Source organism: Triturus cristatus, chromosome 10 (assembly GCF_964204655.1).
Source record: "Triturus cristatus chromosome 10, aTriCri1.1, whole genome shotgun sequence".
NCBI lineage: Eukaryota > Metazoa > Chordata > Amphibia > Caudata > Salamandridae > Triturus > Triturus cristatus.
Window position 1 is genome coordinate 166,672,412 of NC_140593.1, and position 21,392 is coordinate 166,693,803.

At 43.4% G+C, this 21,392-nt stretch overlaps 2 protein-coding genes across 5 annotated transcripts in view; one reads left to right on the forward strand and one right to left on the reverse strand.

Annotated features, from left to right (window-relative positions):
• The window catches only part of NHSL2 (NHS like 2), a 1,089,020-nt gene that overhangs the window by 827,299 nt on the left and 240,329 nt on the right, over positions 1–21,392 (forward strand). The window lies entirely within an intron of this gene.
• On the reverse strand, positions 13,316–17,684 carry LOC146789159 (zinc finger MYM-type protein 1-like). The gene is made up of 2 exons (XM_085630759.1): positions 15,853–17,684; positions 13,316–13,729 (listed from the first exon to the last, which is right to left on the reverse strand). Exon 1 carries the CDS (start codon positions 17,656–17,658, stop codon positions 15,892–15,894), a length of 1,767 nt encoding a protein of 588 aa, XP_085486885.1. The 5' UTR covers positions 17,659–17,684; the 3' UTR covers positions 13,316–13,729; positions 15,853–15,891.

Sequence of the window (21,392 nt, forward strand, 5' to 3'; positions counted from 1 at the left end):
AAGCCTTCCTGCCACCCCCAGACTTCAAACAAGCAATACAATCATTAGTGGTCTCAAGACTAGAAAATGGTTCTGCAACCCTTTAGGTCTTCCCAAATTGAGAACGGCTCCACTCAAAGTGACCCTCAATGCAGCTGCTAGACTGGTAACAGGCACTAGATGCTTCGACCACATTACCCCATCACTTAGGTCTCTCAACTGGCTTCCTCTTGAGGCCTGAACGCAATTGAAAATTGCTTGCCTAACGCATAATGCCTTATATCGTAACAAACCAAGGTACCAAGCAGTAAAGATTCGAATCTCAGGAGGCAACCGTTCATTCAGAAGCGCAAACTCTCTCAGGCTAGAACCTCCCCCCCCCCCCCCCCCCCCCCCGATTCAGAAAGCAAACAACCTGCACACATTCTTTTTTGGGATCGGCTCCGAGGATCTGGAACTCTCTATCGCCCATGGTTTGGTTTAACCCATTGGACCATGTCTTCAAAAAAAGGGTGAAAAATATCCTAATGTACAGATTCCTCTCCTAAAAGTCACATTGAGCCAGTCCCCTGGGCGCATTGGATGCTACAGAGACTGTAATACCGATACAGGGCTGAAGCACATCAATCACAGTAGAACCCACACAAACATTATCCCCGCGGTTCCTGAAATGCAAAGCAGAATCATGAAAAACTACAGTGGAGAACCTATTCCATTGACTCATAAATTAATAGAGGTCATCTATTAATAAAAAAACAAATGGGCGGTGGTATAGTGATAGGTAAATGGGCGCCACAAGGGTGATGTCACAAAATATCCACATATAGGCCTGTATTGATTCAACGGTGATGATGGGTGAAGAGAACCTCTGGCCTCCCCAAAGCGTGTGGCCTAGGAAACAATGAACAAGATTGCAATAGCACGTACTCGAGGCACCGAAACTGGAACGTGGATACGGACGTTGCACCAGTTTGCACGACAATAGACCAGGAAGGTCGGTTGTGATTTTTGACGAACATTGGAAGCAAATAGCTTTCCATACGGATATCTTCGCCTAAGAACCTTGTGGGTTGGAATTATCACCACAATTGAAAAAGATCAGGACAAGGGACAATTGAGCCTTGGAAAAGTCGCGGGACTAATTTCCCAATGTGGCGACAAATCATGTGTTGGCTGGCTAAGAACTTGTATGAATAAAAAGGAAACAAGAGGAACAGAATAAAAGAAATGAAGAACCTCATTACTTGGGGAATTGTGTGTACTTTAGCACGTTACTGCTGTTATGTCTTTCAAATAGAAGACGTTTGCTGGGGATTGCATTGTCGTCTATAAATAACTCTGTTACCACATACCATATCTCACCGGAGTTCTTAAAAGTTGTTATTTGTTTTTACCAGATGTTCTTTCTATCTATCAGCGCTTTGCTTATGTCATATGTACAGCTCTCTGATACCCTTGGGTCATGTGCACGCTTCATAAAACACCAAAAATAAATAAAATAGCGCCAGTGCACAGCACTCTGGAATATTTGCGTTATGCTCATACCAGTCATGGAGCATGGCTGTTGTCAGAGAGTCCAGGTGTTTTGGCCAACAGGCCTCGTGGGGCAGTAGGTGGCTGTGACTCAGAGAGGCAACAATATACTAAGCAAACTTTCTTCAGACACATTCAAGAGAGCAACAGCAAGGACTGAAAGTGTTGTTGGTGACTGAGAGCAGTTAGCAGGTGTGTGTGTATTGTGTGTTTTAGATAAGCACTGGAACAACAGAATTTGCTGCAGGCCAAAACTCTAGGCAATATGAAGGCCCCCAGACTGAAATAGCCTGAAGTGCTGCAGGCGAGGATGGGGGGCATTGACAAGAGCTGTGTGGGATTGCAGCAGGGGACCTGGCAGAAAACTGCAGTCTGCGTGCTCAGCACAGAGTGTGAATAGTGTGAATTATGGACCTAACACCTCATTAAAAAAGGTCTTTTGAGGCATCATGGTGTTAAGGTAGAGATCACATATAAGCAAGGCTGCTGGAATTCTGCGACATGGGAGCACCAAACTATGCAGTAGGACTGACCAAATTATGCAGCAGGGTTTACGAAATTATGCTGTAAGAATAAAGGCAATTTATGCAAAGTAATGCAACACATTCACTGGCAGTTTTACTTCAATATTTGTCATTTTTAGACCTATTGGAATGGGGAGTGGCAGAAGAACACAACGTGAGAGTGTCGTGTGTATATGAAGGGGCGGCTGATGCAATATTGTTATGGGCTCAACTGCTGTGTGTGTTCCAGGATGACAGTTTCTGAAACAGAGGTTTGATTGTGTACAGGGTTAACACTCCACAATTTTCTGATAATCAAGTGTGTGATGGTGCTTCCTTGTATAATGACCAACTCTTAGGTTTGGTTCCATGCACAAACTACTTTGAATGTTGTTGGACTGGTAGATGTTCCCGCTCGAGAATACTGTATAATTGTCAGTAGCTGCCTTTGCTATGTAACTGTTGTGAGAATATGTATGGTACTGTAAACACGCACTGTATGTTCTTTTGTTCCTTTTGATTTGCTTGGAATGAATAAAATACAGTTAAAAAAAAAAAAATATATATATATATATATATATTTGTCATTTTTAAGTCATGCTTACTAGATAGCGCAAGCAAAAAACATATTGTGGGCTTATCAAGAACCTACAGGGTCTTGCAGCCCACCCACTGCTTACCATTGGTTGGCTTTATAGTCACTGTAATCTGCTTGCTTCCTATTCGAAGGCTTTTCTTGGCCCAGCTTGTCTATCTTGCATTTGCCCCTCCTCTGGAGCATAGGCTCTTTACCTTCTCTCTGTGTGGCTGGCTTCTATCTTTCCAAAGCTGTCTTTTAAGAAACCTTTTTTTGTTTTTTTTGTTTTGGCTAAGCACTCCATGAGAGATCATGTGTTTTCCAGTCCTCTCCTTCTTTACCCCATTTGCTACCTCCCAAATGCCCATGCTGGTGCTCCATGTTTCTCTCTTGTGTACTTCTCCCCTGTCCCTCCTCGAGCCCTTTGCTGTTTTGGCCCTCGTGTGCTTCTCCCACTCTTCATGTATTGCTGCCACCTTCATGTGCTTTGCAATCTTATGTGTGCTTCTTCCTCCAATCCCCGCACTCTATGGTCTTCTCTCACCCACTTCCATGCTCTATGTTCTTATCTTCATTTGTGCTTCACCCCCACCCACAGGTTACTTTCCCTTATGCAATTCCTTTCCTCTCCTCACCCCCACCAGTTCCCCATTTGCTCCACTGTCACACCCTAACCTCGAGTTTGTCTTTAAATTGGCACTTTTGTGCTAATAAAAATCCATTTGTTTTTACTTATCGACCCAAGTGGTGTCAATCATCTTTGATCAGTAAATCAAAAATTAAGCAGAGGGTGACCACGACATTCTGCTTACAAGTGCATATGTCATCATGCATGTGTGCGCAAGTAGAATGATGCAACACCTTTTTAAAAATATTTTTTGATGATGTTGCTCAGCATTAGGAAAAAGCCTGATGCTGTAGGGCATTGCCAAAAGGCACTGGCAAATCCAAAAGCGAGACCTATTGGCTTTGCCAATGCTTTTAACATGTGTTAACACTATTTGGGCAAAGGTTTCACCTCATTAGGTTCAGTTTATCACATTTAACAGTTACTTATGTAAAGGGTATGCCACTGCCACTGCCCACAAACACACCTGGCAGTGTTTTTAGTAATGTTTGAACTGTTTGGTAGGTAGAAAATTTTTATTTTTGGTAAAATATGCAAATCAAGTAGCAAATGATGTATTATGTAGCAAGTGCAGCAAATTCATAAATATACAGAAAAGGTAGAATTATATAATTGCAGTATCCCTGTGTGTAAGGAATAACCCTCTTCTGTGTATGTTCTGAGATTTAACTAGAGAGAATATATATTTATATATAATACTGTAGTGATCACCAATGTGTAATTATAGTTAGGTCAGAATTTTCACAGCAAGAGCGTTTTTTTTGTTTTGCTAATAACTTTGGCGTTTTATGAATCTTTGCAAAATTTTCCAAATAAGAAAGGTTCCTCCACCTCAAGTGCTTCCTGGAAATCTTTGGGGTGATCTGTGAGGCATATGCTGAGATAAGCGGAGGGTCCTAAAACATTGTTTTCCCATGTCAATTCCCACCGGAAATTTTGGGAAGCGATACAGATTTTGAGAAATTTGCATGTAAAGAGGCTCTCATGATGGTCATGAAGGGGTTAAAATCACAATGGTAGCTGAGCTGTCCACTGAAGTCCTGCGTTACTGTAATTAACAAGCATTTGCAATGCAATAGGTCTCGCAGTTACACGAGTTAAAGCTATTGGCATTGTAAATGACAATGCCAATAGGCATTGTTATTTGCAATGTCAATAGCTCAAACTCGCGTAAATGCGCACTCATGACTTTAACCTGGCATTCCTGGAGTCACTCGTTCACTTTCCATTACCGCCTCTTCTTTGCCCTTTTTATCCAGCTGAAGCTTTTTGACCTTCGGGTAACTCTTCCTGGCCTCGATTTATCCCCTCCATCCTGCTTTTTGTAAAGCCGGCCATATATATCAAAAGCATGAAGCTGCTTTTCGCTTCCATCTGGCAGGCAGCCAATTAAATCGTTTCATTCAATGACAGCCTTTAACAGTTCACATGCAGCATTCACCCCTCTCTAAACTAAGATAGCTCAGTGAGTTAAGCAAACACTGACAGAAAAGGGGAATTATGAGCTATCCAGAGGTCACGATTCCATCGGAGACAGATGCGGTTCCACCTGTCATCCTTCAATGGTCGATACAATTCTGTCGTGTGTTGGACACCTGCAACACGTTCTTTATAATAGAAATATATTATTATTTTGACTCCATCTAAACGCGCTTTGTCTTCTCCTCTAAACACTACTCAGTTCAAAACACTTTTTTCTAATGACATTTTAAGTATCTAACAAAAGTTTCCCTGCTTTCTCCTCTCAACTCTTGTGCTTCTCTTTCTCATCTCCCCCTCCACTGCTTCCTCCAAGAGGATGAAACAAAATTATCATCTTCATTTGCCTCTTGTGACTTCGTCACTTCCTTTTTTCTGCTGTACATTCAGTTCCTATGCACTATGTATAACTCATATGTCCGCGTATTTCATTGTTTTCTTAAATATGCATTTGTTCTAATTGTTGTTAAACATTCTGTGGCCTTGATGTTACCTCTGAATGACTCCCGCTTTGCCAGGATTTGAATAAAGGAGCGCCTTTCCAAAGGAGAGCCAGAGCCGCAATCGCCCTCCCGATCCAGGTACGTTCCTGGTAGCTATTAACAAATTAGAAATGGGGGGAAATTAGGGACAGGGTGGAGCGCCGGGGGCCCTGGTTCAATTTCGCACCAGCCGCCGACTCGAGTTCTCGCGTTGACATTGACCTATCGTTTTTCCAAATGCTTGTGACTGGGAAAACAAGCAAAACAGAAAGCAGCTCCGGGCTGGGGAGGAGACCTGGGAGGGCGAGGGCTGCCCGCGCATGCGCAGTACCTGTCACTTTCGCGTGCAGCCGGTGTGGGAGCTGAAGTCCCGGGTCCCAGGAGGGGGCCCGGGTGAAGAGCGGCAGATAGCAGTGCGGGGCTCCCATGCATAAGGAGAGAGCCCCGCGTCGTGCTGGCAGTAGTGGAGCTGGAGTGCTCCGGAAGCCGCCGTTCAGAAGGATTCCCCCGCAGACCGGGTGAGTGGGATTCTCCATATGTCGAAAGTGAAACTAAATGCTGGCTTGCGAGGGAAGAGGGACAGGAGATGTGCACGCCGCGTGGCTGTAGGCGCGTACACCAACTCAAATCCGCCAAAAGCCTGCGCGTGCACATCTCCTGTCCCCCTTCCGAGGCAAGTCAGCAACAATAGATCTCGCTGGCTACAGCAGCGCTTCGCGCTGCGTTCGCCAGGCGAGACCGAAAAAGAATTGAGCGATCTGCTTGGCCAAGAGGGCTTTTACCTTGTCTGTCGTGTGCGACCTGACCAGTACCGTGGGACTGAGTGATCTGATTTGCTGGCAGAAATATGAAGAAAAATATGTGTGCTGCCATTAGAGGACTTAAAGACTTGATCCCCGTATACTGAAGCAAACAGATAAAAAACAAATAAAGGGAAAGGGTAGTGGTACCCTAGCACATGGCACTTCTGGGGGGAGTCATACGGGGTCAAAATACTATTTTTGGGTGCAGATGTGTGCGCGACACTCCCGAGAGGTACTACGGGCCTACCGCGGAAAACCACTGTGCATGCACCAAACCCATGATACAGCAGAACAGCGTAAGCTTCAATAAGTGAAGTTTGCACCATCCCGCAGTATCACAGATGGCACTTCAGGTGCTGTATTAATGAAATTTAGTATAATGCGATGCATACCTCATAATCGATTTTTAAACCTTGTTTTTGCTCCTTTCATTTCTTAGCGGTGTGCAAAGCTTGCCCCGCGCTTCGTCTCATTGCGCTGCAACATAACAATTCTCAAGAATGGAACCAAAATTGATCCCGTCAAGCTGCACAGCCAAACCTCGTTTTGAATCCAATGAATCAAATTCATCTGTATTCTTTAATTTTACTCCTTTTTTCACCATTGTTTTTCATCCACTTTTAACTTATACTTTCAACTCATTATATTCAACCTTTGTATGTCATCGCTGTTCAAAACCATCGCAGGAGTGGTCAATGGGTTCCACATGCCATACTTTTATTCCAACCACCCAATGCATTTAGGAAATGAAATCCCTTCATCAGGGGTATCTATAAATACAAATACACGTTTGTTTTAACCGTCTTGAGTACCATCTTACGTTTTTATTAAATGTGAAAAACGTTGCTAATCAGTTGTACACAAAATTTATATTAAATATAAACAATGCTTAAGGCGCTGCTAATTATACCCAAAATGTTACCTCCAACTTGCTGCATTCTATTCTTTCACCACCCTCGTATTTCGCACATTCATTATTGCGCATCAATTGCAACTGCAATCTCCCTTCCCCTATTTTTTGGATGGTAAAGATAGTTACATTATGTCAACCAACACAAATGCTGACAACTTTTCTACGCTTACCATGGCATGCTCATCCCTCTAACTTCTTAAAACCATAGTGTCAAAATTCCGAATCCGTTCTCAAACTGTATATCAAATCTCGTTCGATGCATCCTTTTGTTGCCGTCTGTTGCTGTACCATGGGGCTCCCGCGGTAACCATGGTCCCACAAGACCACACAAACTTCAACAAGTGAAGCTTGCAAGGTTTTGAAGCACTACATTTAAAAAAATAAATAGCCTAGAAAATTGTGGGGCTTAGTGGGGATCTGCGTGGGTTGGGTGCGAGCTGGGCCCAGCTGCTAACCCCATGCCACACATGGCCTAAACCTATGCTCAGTGAGGGTGTTGAGTGAATAAGACAAAAAAACTGAAATTCCCTGAAAATAAACAAGGGTTTAAGTGACGTTATAGTTAGGTATGGTAATAAGATCTTATTTTATGCCAAAAAAAACCTTGGCATTTACTGAAAAAAAACAAAGGTTAGAGGTATATTAATAATATAAACACTCTGTTATAGTTTACTGATCTAACTATGACTTCCAACCCCCGCCATGCACTGGTAATGACCTCACATATTACATCAATCATGACATGTTAAATGGCATCACTGATCACATCTCAAATGACATCAGTCTAGTTTGAGAGAAGGTTCAAGACTGTGTGCATCAATTGTACAGCCATTGGGGTTCTGCATGTTTTCAAGCCACCTATTTACAGTTGGAGGCACAAGAAGATTAAGGGACCGGCATCATCTGCCAATTTTTTGACAAGTACTGAAACCAGGATTGGAACCCAGGTCGTCATTTTCCAAGGACAACATCTTAGCAGTTACGTGAGATCTCCTTCTTGTGGTATTTTATGATAAAACTCCAGCCATTTGCTGTTTCCTTAGAGGACCACAAAGTGGTTTATGACACATGCTGAGTTCAGCTGTTTCCCATAACCCCTTGCTTTCACCTATTTTACCAGTTACTCCAACCCAGGGACCAGTTGAAACCATTTGCTTCCCCTGCAATTGATTGAAATATAGGTGGTGTCATATTGCAGAACCTGTTTCTATTACAGAACTTGCTCTGAGACAGACATCACTCACCCACATCTGAGGGATGCCAGGGAAGGGATATCCTTCTGTCCATGCTTTGGTGGCGGGGGTGGTGGGCGCTCGAGAGTCCACCCAGGCTGATGAATCCCTCGAATGAAGCCACCTAATGAGACAGGCACCTCTTTCTGGGTCTGCTCAGGTAACGCTTCCACTTACAGAGCTGTTGAGGGGTGCGCAAGTGATTGGGGGCAGCCAGGGAATAGATCAACATTTTTTAGGACACTTTGCCCCCCACCTCCTAAATGAAGTTGGCGCTTCTGCACACATAGATTATAGGAGACCTACTGACACCTTCCTGAATTGAATCTATTCCTATCTATCTGGAGAATATCTGAACACGTGATGTCATACACCACAAAATGAATGACTGCACACCCGATGGGCACTCTTTTTCTGTAATGCGTTACTCAACAGGTGTCTGTTCCAGGAATAAAAGCAATATGCGAGTGGGTGGCACACAAGTGCCTGCGTGCTGTATGCTGTGATCCATACCCTGGATGTGAGTGATTTAACTCTTTCTACTTAAGGATTTCAATTAATTTTCACAAGGTTATGAATAGAATCAGTACTTTAAGGAACAGCGTGTTAAATGTGGAAAAAACTCTCAGCTTACAAACATTTCAGGGAAGAAACCTGGGATGACAAAATGGACGAAAGGAATTGACAGGGTGCAGACAAAAAATAACCAAGAGTAATGGTTAATATTGTTTTGGGTAAGGGAAAGGTTACATTCCGGGAATCGGAGAGTATGGGGACTCCCCATTAAACAAACAAAAATCAGGGATTGCATTGTGAACTCCCAAAATAAATAATCTGAGTTATTTGAAAAAAAATTATAAAAAATGAGGATCATAAATATCTTTCCTCGAAGTTAATCATCTCAAATTAGCAGCGGCGGCCGGCTTAGGTAAGCGCGGAGAGGCAGAGCGGGTGCAGTGAGGGAGGAAGTCAACAGACGACGGAATAGGTATTATTTATTTAATTATATCTATTCCGTTGTGTGTCAACTTACCCCATCTCCCACCCCACCCTGCCCCGCTCAGCCTCACCGCGCTTACCTGTTCCGGCCACCGCTGATAATTAGTATTGGAAGATTAAGTGACCTCAAATTAATACATGGAACCCTATCATTAGGATAAAAAAACGAGGGGGGGGGGACTAAACAATCACAAAACAATACTTTATAGAAATGACAGTTTAGAAGCTCATAACAGTATAATGCCCATTTAAAAAAAATCTTTAAAAAGATTTTTAAAAAATGTGAAAATAGTGGTCCACTACATGATTTTGCATTCAGTTATAGTGGGTGTTAAATTCCTATTCCACCCTGGAAACTGATTCACATCAGCCCTTGACAGAAATAAATCTCCAATCTCTTCCAATGTGGGAATGGACTAGGAAAAAAAGTTTTGGGAATATCCACAAACTAACAAGTTGGTGTGCACAAACTTCTCGGAGCATCCCTGCAGTGAAGACCCAACTACCTGCTTCATGGAACGTTTACTCCCATATAGTATTACACCACACCAGTGTAATATTATCTGCGAACAAGTAGATTTCCAGGTGCACATTCACTTTTTATAAATACAGAGCATACATTTATAAATCGAGCCATTAAAAACGTATATGTTCAAAAAAGAGCTTCTTGAATCAGGCCAATGATTTTTGCTGCCACATCCCGTTTTTGTCTCAAAGACACGGAGCTCCTCCTGGTGGGCAGGGATACTCACCTCTGGAACGACCAATGGTGGCCCATGGCCTTGGGAATCCCTCCTGCTCCTAAGGATACAGTAAAAAATCTGGGTGTGTGGCTGGACAGCACACTCACCTTTCAGGCACAGACAAAACTAGTGGCGGGCAGCTGTTTCGGCCTCTTACGTGGCCTGAGGCCGCTGCTCGGGTTCTTTGACCTCCATACTCACCAACTCATCATCCAGCCCAGTATCCTCTACAGACTAGATTACTGCCACTCTCAGTATCTGGGTGCCAATAAGGCAGGCACCACTATACTACAGAGGGTTCAAAATGCTGCTGCCCGTTCCATCTTTGCCCTCCCGCGGTCCTGCTCTACGGCCAAATACATACATAAATTACACTGGCTCCCGGTGGAAAAAAGAATTAAGTTCAAATCTCTGAGCATCGTGCATCGTTCACAGAATTCTTATGGGCCAGGCCCCTTCTATTCTAACCAATTTTCTCACGCCCTATTTACCTTAACGTGCTCTCCGCTCATCACACCAACTTTTGGTGTGAACCCCCGTGTCAGAAGAGACCGAGCAGGCGGTCGCTCCTTTCAGGCTCTGGCTGCATATCTTTGGAACGCTCTCTCGAGCACCATCAGGGACATACAAGACCATAGGGTGTTCAGGAAGGCAGTCAAGACCTGGCTCTTCCTTTGATTTCTCCCTGTATCTTGTCTCCTCTTTCAGTCTCTATCTCTGCGGATGCAGCGCTGCGACATCCATGCGCTTTACAAAGCCGATAACAAAGAGAGGAGGTTGCACCTTTAAATTCCACTCTTTTCTCGACATTACTGCCAAACCTCTGAGAGACCCTTGCTTCACTTCTGAAATCTTGTGGTGTTTCTGGGCAATTACTCCACAGTAAAGCCCGGTATCGCCAGCTTTTACCCTGCGAGAAAGGTTTAAAAGTCAGGTAATCACTGCCACGTGGTGTAAGTGTCAGTGGTAGTTTTGAGGGTTTCTTGAAAACTCCCACCTAGCTCACCTCTGTAAATTGTCTTTGTGAAATGTCTGTCCTTGCTTTGAGTAGAGGTTGCCGTGCTAAGGAGAATAATAAAAATATACCCTTGCAAGAATTTCACGGTTCTAGTGGAAGATGGAATAATTGGCCATTAATTGGACAGAAAATGGCAGTTTCTATAGAAACAATTTTTTTTTGCGTTCGTTTTACTGTGAAAAATTATTAACAATTATCTTGTGTAACAGGATGTCAAAGGGAAAGGTAATTTCAGTAACTACAGAGCCTTTTCTAAACAAAAATATGCACCCATACACTGTGCCTCCTCTACTAACTTTTTATTAGTCTATAAAAGTCGACATCCAAACTGGCTTTGTTTTTTGGCTTGATTTCGCATCCCTTTGCTACGTTGCCCTGTATTCTCTATTTTAATTTCCTGGAAGTCGTGTATCCCGTTGCTACATTGCCTTGTATTCTCTAGTCTAATTTCCTGGAAGTTGTGTATCCCGTTGCTATGTTGCCCTGTATTCTCTAGTCTAATTTCCTGGAAGTTGTGCATCCCGTTGGTACGTTACCTTGTATTCTCTGTTCTCATTTCCTAGAAGTTGCATATCCCGTTGCTACGTTGCGTTGTATTCTCTAGCCTCATTTCTTAGAAGTTGTGTATCCCATTCCTACATTGCCTTGTATTCTCTATTCTCATTTCCTGGAAGTTGCATATCCCATTGCTATGTTGCCCTGTATTCTCTAGTCTAATTTCCTGGAAGTTGTGTATCCCATTGGTACGTTGCCTTGTATTCTCTGTTCTCATTTCCTGGAAGTTGCATATCCCGTTGCTACGTTGACTTGCATTATCTAGTCTAATTTCCTGGAAGTTGTGTATCCCGTTGCTATGTTGCCTTGTATTCTCTGTTCTCATTTTTTCCTGGAAGTTGTGTATCCCATTGCTACATTGCCTTGTATTCTCTGTTCTCATTTCCTGGAAGTTGCGTATCCTATTGCTATGCTGCCCTGTATTCTCTAGTCTAATTTCCTGGAAGTTGTGTATCCCGTTGGTATGTTGCTATTCTCTGTTCTCATTTCCTGGAAGTTGCATATCCCATTGCTATGTTGCCCTGTATTCTCTAGTCTAATTTCCTGGAAGTTGTGTATCCCATTGGTACGTTGCCTTGTATTCTCTGTTCTCATTTCCTGGAAGTTGCATATCCCGTTGCTACGTTGACTTGCATTATCTAGTCTAATTTCCTGGAAGTTGTGTATCCCGTTGCTATGTTGCCTTGTATTCTCTGTTCTCATTTTTTCCTGGAAGTTGTGTATCCCATTGCTACATTGCCTTGTATTCTCTGTTCTCATTTCCTGGAAGTTGCGTATCCTATTGCTATGCTGCCCTGTATTCTCTAGTCTAATTTCCTGGAAGTTGTGTATCCCGTTGGTATGTTGCTATTCTCTGTTCTCATTTCCTGGAAGTTGCATATCCCGTTGCTACGTTGCCTTGTATTCTCTAGTCTAATTTCCTGGAAGTTGTGTATCCCATTGCTACATTGCCCTGTATTCTCTAGTCTAATTTCCTGGAAGTTACGTACCCTGCAACTTTGATGCCTTATATTCTCTGTTTGATAATTAACTCCTTTACACCATCTTGCATGTCCGAACTTTGCCTACCAACAGAATACTTTGTATGTCGAAAATCCAGACATAATTGCGCCCTATCATTTGCCCTACCAGGTGAAGTGAGATTATGACGTTATTATGACCCAAACACAGAATGCAATTCAAAATGTGGCCACCACATATTTATTTGCCCCTCCTCCCCACCTACTCCTTGAGAGGCCTCATGTCCCAAGTAGGGGCTAAGGAAAGGCTTTAAGATGCAACTCCCAGGGGCGGTGGGTGAGATTTGAAAGTGGTGGGGCGCAACCGAATTAGCATACAGCACCGTAGCGAGCGAGCGCAGCGAGCGAGCCCGAACCCCAAAAGAGGGGTATGGGGGGGTTACCCCCCCCAAGAAAATTTTGGAAAAAAAGAAGAAAAATCGTGCATTTTCAAGCAAATTTGAGAAAGCAGGAAGGTTAATAAAGCAATTGTGAAAGTGCAGTTATTACATTAATAGATGGCATAACATAGGTAGCTGCTTATTCAGTATTACCACAGAGCTTCATACATTCTGTCCTATTATGCTCAGGTGCTGAATTCAGACTATAAGACTCATGGAAATCTCAGCTCTAAGAGTAGAAGAAGTTGCACAGCAGTGTAATGGTTGCCAGGCTCGTTCCGCAGGAGCATCAGGAACTTGAAGAAAAGTCCACAGTCTTCCCCTACGGCCTTCCGACTCTATTAGAATAGACTCTAGAGTAACGAATGGCACGCAAGGGGAAAACAGGGAAACAAAACAAGGAAAGGCGGGGGAAGAAAAACAGTCTTACAACATACTGAATATTAGACTCTAGAGTAACGAATGGCAAGCAAGGGGAAAACAGGGAAACAAAACAAGGAAAGGCGGGGGAAGAAAAACAGTCTTACAACATACTGAATATTAGACTCTAGAGTAACGAATGGCAAGCAAGGGGAAAACAGGGAAACAAAACAAGGAAAGGCGGGGGAAGAAAAACAGTCTTACAATATACTGAATATAAAAGAGGCAGCGCAATGCGCTGTTACCGTGATTCTGGTTGAGCTGAACTTTGTACACACACTTCACATAGGTCCACGCAAGTACCCCAAATATAAATGGTATAAAGCAGTGTTTCCCAAACTGTGGTCACATTCCCAGGGGGGTCCTCAGGCAGTAATTTTAAAAGCACAAAAAAGTTCCTTGTAGAATCAGCAGTTTTCCAGCAACAATAAAAGTGTCAAGATTACGTCGGTGATTAATGTACCTGCTGGAGAGAGATGAGAGTTGTGTCAAGTGGCAGCTTTGACTTATCTAATGTAGCACAGAGGGTTAATATGCCTACTGCAAAGAACGTGTACCATGCATTTTGAAAAACATTTTTTATGTGCCTAGGTTAGTGGGTTACTGCTTTAGTCACAGAGTCTTTTGTTACTGTGCAGTTCATAAGTGACAATAGTAATCTAGCACAGTGACCTATAAACTGTCATCAAAGAGCTGCTTGCAAGCTGCATGATACAAGTTAGAAACATATGTTTGTTTCAAGTCTTTCATTATCCTAATCCTGCTAAAAAGGTTTATTTGGGTGGAAATACATTTTTATTGTTAAAGTCAATGCTAACCACTGTTATGTTCTGAATCCTGAGTTTGTGCTTCTCCAGACCAAGCACTCTTTAAAAATGCCTACCAGTATGAATAACATGTGAATCCTACACCCTGTAGTCGCATTTGCCTTATGTAACATTTTCTATACACTGATTTACACGTATGAATCATTGTCTCCATGGGGCAGATTTGCAAGGAAATTGACTGTGTGTGTCGCAAGCCATTTGGCTGCGCCGCACTGAGTCACTTTCGAAGCACAGGGATGCGACATATTTACAACAATATGTTGCATCTCTGTGCTTCCCCCTGTGCTGGCGCACAAACTGCTGCCATGCGCCTGCACAGGCACATTTGCACCATGGTGCAAGGATGCCTGTGTCGTGGGGAGATTGTTTACATGCAGGAAGGGTTACTTCCTGCACATAAACAATCAGAAATGGCGTTTTTCAACTTCTAAGTGTGCTGCATTAGCACACATAGAACTTGCAAAACGTCATTGTTTTACTGATTGTTTATGTGCAGGAAGGGACACCTTCCTGTACATAAACAATCACCAGAGGTAACATCCTGTTTCTATGCGTGCTGCAGAATGCAACATGCATAGAAAGAGGAGAAATTAATACATTTCTCCAAGTTGCCCCTCCCTACGCCTCCCCTGGGGTGGCGTAGCATTCAGACACATTTCCAGATTTACGATTCCTCGTAAATCTGGAAATGTGTCTGGTTCCATGGGTTATGCGTGGGAACACCCACAGCAACACTCATGGAACGTCCCTTTCACGTAAAGTGCTGTGTGCAATTGGGCCATATTTACAAGACCAGTAAAAGTCACGCAGGGTTGCGTTTCCTGCCTTGGAAATATGGGGCACTAAAATGCGTCACTGGTGCATCACTTTTTGTGACGCACCTGTGGCGCAAGGGGCTTGTAAATCAGCCCCTATATGTGTGTGATTTAAGGTGCTCTGACATCCTTCAATGGTATGAGAGATGTTATAAAACAAATTAAATACATGTGACAGAGGGGCTATGGAGAGATGAGAGGCACTGTTGGAGGAGGATAATATGGGAATCATTGAAGAACCCCAACACAGATTGTCATATCCTGGTGCATAGTAAGGTCATCATTTACTACTCTTTAAAAGCTGATACAATTCAATATATAATGATAAATTTGTTGTAGACTGCACCATTGTTTCCTAAATTGTCTTGGGGGGAGAGCCTCCCAAAGCCCCCTTTGTAGTGGTCAGGCGCACTCACTGCACTAGGTGTGCACTGTATGGGGACTGGTCTGAAAACATTTGCCTGGGCTGCTTTGGGTTTCCAGTCTGGCCCTGGCAGGAGTCTCATACTGCGAAATAAAACCAACCATTTAAAAGTTAGTCATGGAGATGCAGCGCTAACCCTCCTGTTTTTTGCTAATTCTTTCAATATAAAATACTAAAATCCTTAGTAATTCGAGTATCCGTTTTGTGTGCACACGTGTGTTTATTGTTTTCGAATTACTGTTTTAATGTTTGAAATTTAAGTCATACAAATTGCTTGGGGGTCCCCGGCTTCCAGTGGTGACTCAATTGGGGTCCTCAGGAGTAAACAGTTTGGGAACCACTGGTATAAAGGTTTTCGCAATTTGCCAAGGGGAAAGGTTTGATAGGCAACACAAGCAACGAATCGTTCACCCTGCGGGAGACAGGTCCGGCCAGTGAACAAAGGTGAGCAAATCTGTGTAGTCTCCAAATAGAACAAACACTACAAAACTTTTAAAAACAGAGATAACAATGCATTTCTTACCTCAATCAGAATTTTTTGTATTCAAACAAGTAGCAGCATTCACTTTTTGTAGATGAAATCCGCACGTCTCTCTTTCAGTGTAGCAAACTTGTCAATTACTTTCATGTTGAAGTCCGGTATCTTTTGGACTAGCTTGCTCTCTACAGATAGCATCGCCAAAGCATTTAGTCTTTCCTCTAGCATGGTGTTCCTGAGGAATGTCTTTATGCGCTTTAAGGCTGAAAAACATCGTTCAGCTTCTACTGTTGTCATTGGAGTCGTAATCACAATTTTTAGTAAAGTCACTGTCTCTGTAAGTGAGTTTTCCATATGCAGTTTATGAATTAAACTCAGCAAAGTCAAGGCGCTTGTGGCCTTCCGGTACACAGGCATTCCGTAGAGTACAGTTAACTCAGTTCTCAGCTGCTCTTTTTTGAGCATAGGATACGCTTCCACAGCCTGATTCAGAGCACGCTCAGGGAAGGATTCATCATATTGTGCAAACTCTTTACCTTGCAATAAAGTCGCACTCACCAAATGTTTTGTGAACGAAAAGCGTTCTTTCGCCTGCACAATTACAATGTCACATATCTCCTTTCCAATTCGAACCAGAGAGGTGATGTTTTGTCTGCGGTTTGCAAAAACAGAATGCTGCGGCAGTTTGCTCTCTAAATCTTCAACCCCATCTCTCACTTTCATAATCTGTTGTACAAATGCAGATGTATTGGCTTTCACAGAGACAGTATCTAGGTCTTTTCTTTGCAACTGATCGTATAACACATCAACAGGAATCATTATGTCATGAAATAAAAACAGTAAGAACTGAAACTCTTTGTCTTGTAGTGTTCTAATAAAGCCATGGGCTTCATTCTGACTTGTGTGATCAAAGTCTGCTCTGGATGCTATGGCGACAAAACATTTCTCAAGGCCCTCCCTCTGTTCAAAGATTAAGTTGACTGTACGAATGTGAAAGTTCCAACGAGTTGAGGATCCCCTTGGTACGCTTTTGTCCACAATCTCATGAAGGGCTTCTGTTCTTTTGGGGGAACGTGTGAAGAATGCTGCTATGCCTCCGATATCCTGAAAGAAGACTCGTGTCTCTCTGATCTTTGATACCGCCTGTTGCATAATAAGATTGAGTTGGTGGGCGTAACAGTGCACAAAATGAGCATTAGGGTACACATCTCGAATTCTCTTCTGAACTCCACTAAGGCTCCCACTCATTACGGATGCACCGTCATAGCTTTGTGCGATAAGCTTTTGTTTTTGAGGCAGGTCCGGGAAAATTAAGTCCAGTTGACACAGTATTGCTTCAGTGATGGTTGCTGCACTAGAGTCACTTAAATGCGTGAAGCCATAAAATCTTTCCACAATGTTTCTGTCACTGTCAAGGTACCGAAACACTAACACGGACTGTGTTTGAGTGGACACATCAGTGGTGTCATCAGCCTGAATAGCCACAAAGTCTGTGTTTCGCAACTCTTGCACAATATGGCTTCTTATAATTTCGAGCATACAGTCAAGGAGTTCATTTTGTATTGTATTAGAGGTGCCCTTAAAGACTGTAGCATGTGCTAAATGTCTTTCCAAATCCTGGTCTATGGTTGACATTAAATCCACTAGGCCTCGGAAGATCCCGGGTTTTGAGGAAGTTTCTGATTCGTCATGGCCTCGCAATGCCAGTTCGAAAGCACCACAGAAACGAATGCAATCAATGATCTTGGATAGATTTTGTCTGTTCTTATCAACAGCTTCATTGTGTTTTTGAATGGATTTGCGATACGCATCATTTATCTGCTGCTCAATTGGTGCGTCTTCCCCCAACATTCCCAGTCTTGTCAGGTTTTCCAGATGATTTCTTGTGAGCGCATACTTCTTTATTTTTTCAGCGATGTGCTTCAGGTCGACCATTCCTTGCCGTGTCCAAGAAAAGTCACCGCCAAACAGCAAGCAGGGGAAGCAGAACAGAGAATTTCTTATAGGGCACCCTGTAAGCCAATCAGCTTTTGTGTACCAGGCATTTGAGAATGTACGTTTTGACATTTTTCCTCTGTCCTGGTTAGTTTGCTGTAGGTTTATTTCAGGCTGATGAGGTCCCAATTGTTTTAACTGTAGTTTTTGTTCAAGTGGCCGTGACTGGAATGACTTTGTAATCAGCTCTTGTACTGTATTCATGATGGGGTGTTGCTGGGCTTACCAATATATATATATATATATATATATTAAAGAAACCTGTCAATAATCAAAGTACAACGTATAAGGTGCAGTGCAATAATATGAAATTTCAGTATAAATACATTATACATATATCTTGTGCATTATCCTAATACATCTCAAATGACTGCTAAAAATAGAGCCGTACTGCCTCCTGCCTCTCTGTGCCATAGTGGTTGCTGGAGGCACTGAAAGACACTGCTTGAGGGCCTTGAGAGTGACCACAGACATAGCTCTAACTACGATGTAAAAAAATATATAGCATCAGTCTCCTTACCTTTAACACTGGTGTTTGCTGGGTTGTAGCCGGGGTCGGGTGAGAGAGCAGCAAAGGAGGTTGGGGTCCTCTTGTTGTTTGCTGGAAAATTGCCCCAAAATGCGGTAATGTTTCAGGTTGTCAGGTGCTGAAAATGAAAAGATAACAATTTATTTTTGAAACAGTAGGGTAATGAAACAAAGACTGTGGGGAAAAAACATAACGCTCCAATTTTTTCCTTGCAGTTTGCATCCAGCTCTTAGATGACAGTTAATAGCTCTCTGTTGTATGTTAGGATTTTAACTTAGAAACTGCAAGTACCAAAAGGATCTCTCTGACAAAAGCTGTGCCTCACTGACCTATTTACATCTTATGCATTTTGTGATCTGCATCAGGTATATATGTTCTTTGCAGCAGGCACATTAAGCTTCTGCGCTGCCGCCTGCTGCTAGTTCACTACTGGGACCACAAACATAGCGATTCTGCTGGAAATCTTTTACGGTACAATGACCTCCCCAAGCTGGCCAAGGCCAGGACCCTGAGCCGCCCAATGTCTCCTTCACTGGCGGTCTTCAGGCGTAAGGACGGTCCTTCTCGAGGTCAATCCCTACATCCATGGACCATGAAATCCTGCACCTGGGACAGGGTAACCTGCACTACTGTCACCCCAGAGACAGGCTGCACTCTATGTAAATCCGGAGGCTTCCAGGCCCTGGGGTTACCATACAACTCCATAAAACAGGGACACATCGTTCAAAGCCCTAGGCTTTCATTTCACACAACAGTGCATTCTGGGACATGTAGTCTTGGTTTAGTTCAATTGAAGGCACTGGAGTATCAAACAAGACAACAATGTAGTAAAGGACAGTCCAGGACTGGAAAGGGGTGTCTTCTAGAAATGTGCTCATGTGGTAACTCGATATAAGACAGGCCATTCTACCCTTTTACAGGAAGTGAAATTAGTGATAGCAACTGCTATATGGTAAGATCTACTGCAGCTCACCACACCTTCAGTGGCAAAGTACTAAGTGCCAGTTATTGTGCGCCACAGCTCCGCCTGCATGGATGCACCGCATTTACAATGCGGCGCACCATGGGGCAAAAACGGCACAGATGCGTGACGCATCTGTGCCTTAAAAGTGGCGCATTGCTGGAGTTGCGTCGCAATCGCGACGCAGCTCCAGCAATGCCCTGGGGGGTCCTATCTTGTTAATGCTGCGTCAATCCTTGCGCCTGCTTCAGGCAGGCGCAGGGTTTTGACGCAGCATGGGCATAAAAGTGACTGAGTGAAATCTTGTAGATTTCACTCAGCCACATTTCGGAGGCGTTCCTGCGCCGGAACGCCCCCCCTGCGCAGGAACGCCTACATGTGGCAAGCAGGGCTTTACAACGTGACGCATCTCCCAGATGCGTCACGTTGTAAGTACCCCGCACCATGGCACAGGATTTGCGCCTCTGCTGCGTCACAAAAGTGACGCAACGGCGGCGTAAATGAGGCGCAAGGGGCTTGTAAATCTGCCCCCTAACCCTCTTGTGTAACACAGCCTCGGTTCCAGTGAGCTGTCCAGCAATGACACAACATAACACAACGATGCAACCAGTGCGCTGCTGAAAGGAGGAGCTGTGTCGGCTCAGATGCTCTCAACATGTCACAATCTGAGTGCAGTTTAACTGGGTGCGCACTCATGTTTTACGGGCTTAAAATAAACCTACAAAAGGCTTTCTGCTGCCATCTAAGTTATACATGTACAACATATCACTGCTGATTCAGCCATTCATCCTTCTGAGGTCGCTATTCTGAACACCAGGCGCCAACAAATGCAATTAGATGTTCTGCAATAAAATGTGATTTATAGGTTGTGGTAGTATTTAAATATCATTTGTTCTCATGATTTATTAGATGAATACACTCTCAGTGGCGTTGTATCCACACACAGACACGCGCGGCGAATCCCCCCCCCCCCCCCCCCGCACACACAATCCCATAGGTCTCATTACAGTTACACTGAGGGCCAGGTGGGGTGTAAATGTCACCAGAACCCCAAGACCGCGCCATTGGAGAATAACACAAGTTATCCAATAGGCGAGTTTGTATTATTTGTTTTGAAGCAATTTGCACCCAAAATGTTTCCCGAAGAAAAGCGTTTTTGTAAAACAGTTCGGTAAATATTAGATCTGCAGTTTGGTGGTTTAAAATGAAAAGACATTTGTAATTCTGCCTTTCAGAAGGGGCGCTTTCGGGGCAGGCGCTCTGCTTTGCTGCGCACAATCTAACAGTAGGGGTACGATCTCCCTGACTCTGCCCCTGGGTGCAGCTAACAAAGGGCCCTGATTCCACCCAGCATGTTAAAGTGCTGTTCACTTTCCACGAAGACAGCCCTGACTGATAAGCTATGGGTAAGGGTGAAACGCAGCCATGTGGGTTGGGGCTGCCATGTACTCCATGCATTGTCATGCTTCGACAGCAGTGAAACTAGCCAGTCCGTACTTAATGGGACATATTTCACAGCTATGACATCATGACAGTGAAATAAGGGGTGTGAATCACGACTAGTCAAACAGCAATACAATCAGCTGACACGAAAACACAGCGTGATCCTGAAAACCAAGATGCTGTTATGATTGGATATGTTCCGTACCACACATTACATGTTTTTTTTGTAAAACATGTAAAAAACACCTGACTTTAGTTTTGGTTAAACATTTTAATTTAGGAGAACAATTATTAATTTAAGGAATACGCTACTTTTAGTGAAATACGGACATTACATCAAAGTAAGTCATATTTCCTATCAATTCTAAAGCTCCTGCAGTAGCGATATATTGCGCGAGCGAGCAGCCACACGCGTGCACGCACATAAACACACTGATGTATGGAATATGGCAGCGGGATTGTTTCTTTGCAAGCTTTCCTGGAACCCCGGCCTTGGATTCGAGATACTCAACTGAGCCAACTATAAATGCTTCCAATAAGATTAGGCATAGCACAGGACAGTATTTGTCCAGGATCACACGCATTTGGTATAGTGGAGAAGCAGAGATTAAAAGAAAATGTCTCCATGCTGAAATTTGCAATTTAGCCAATTACCCA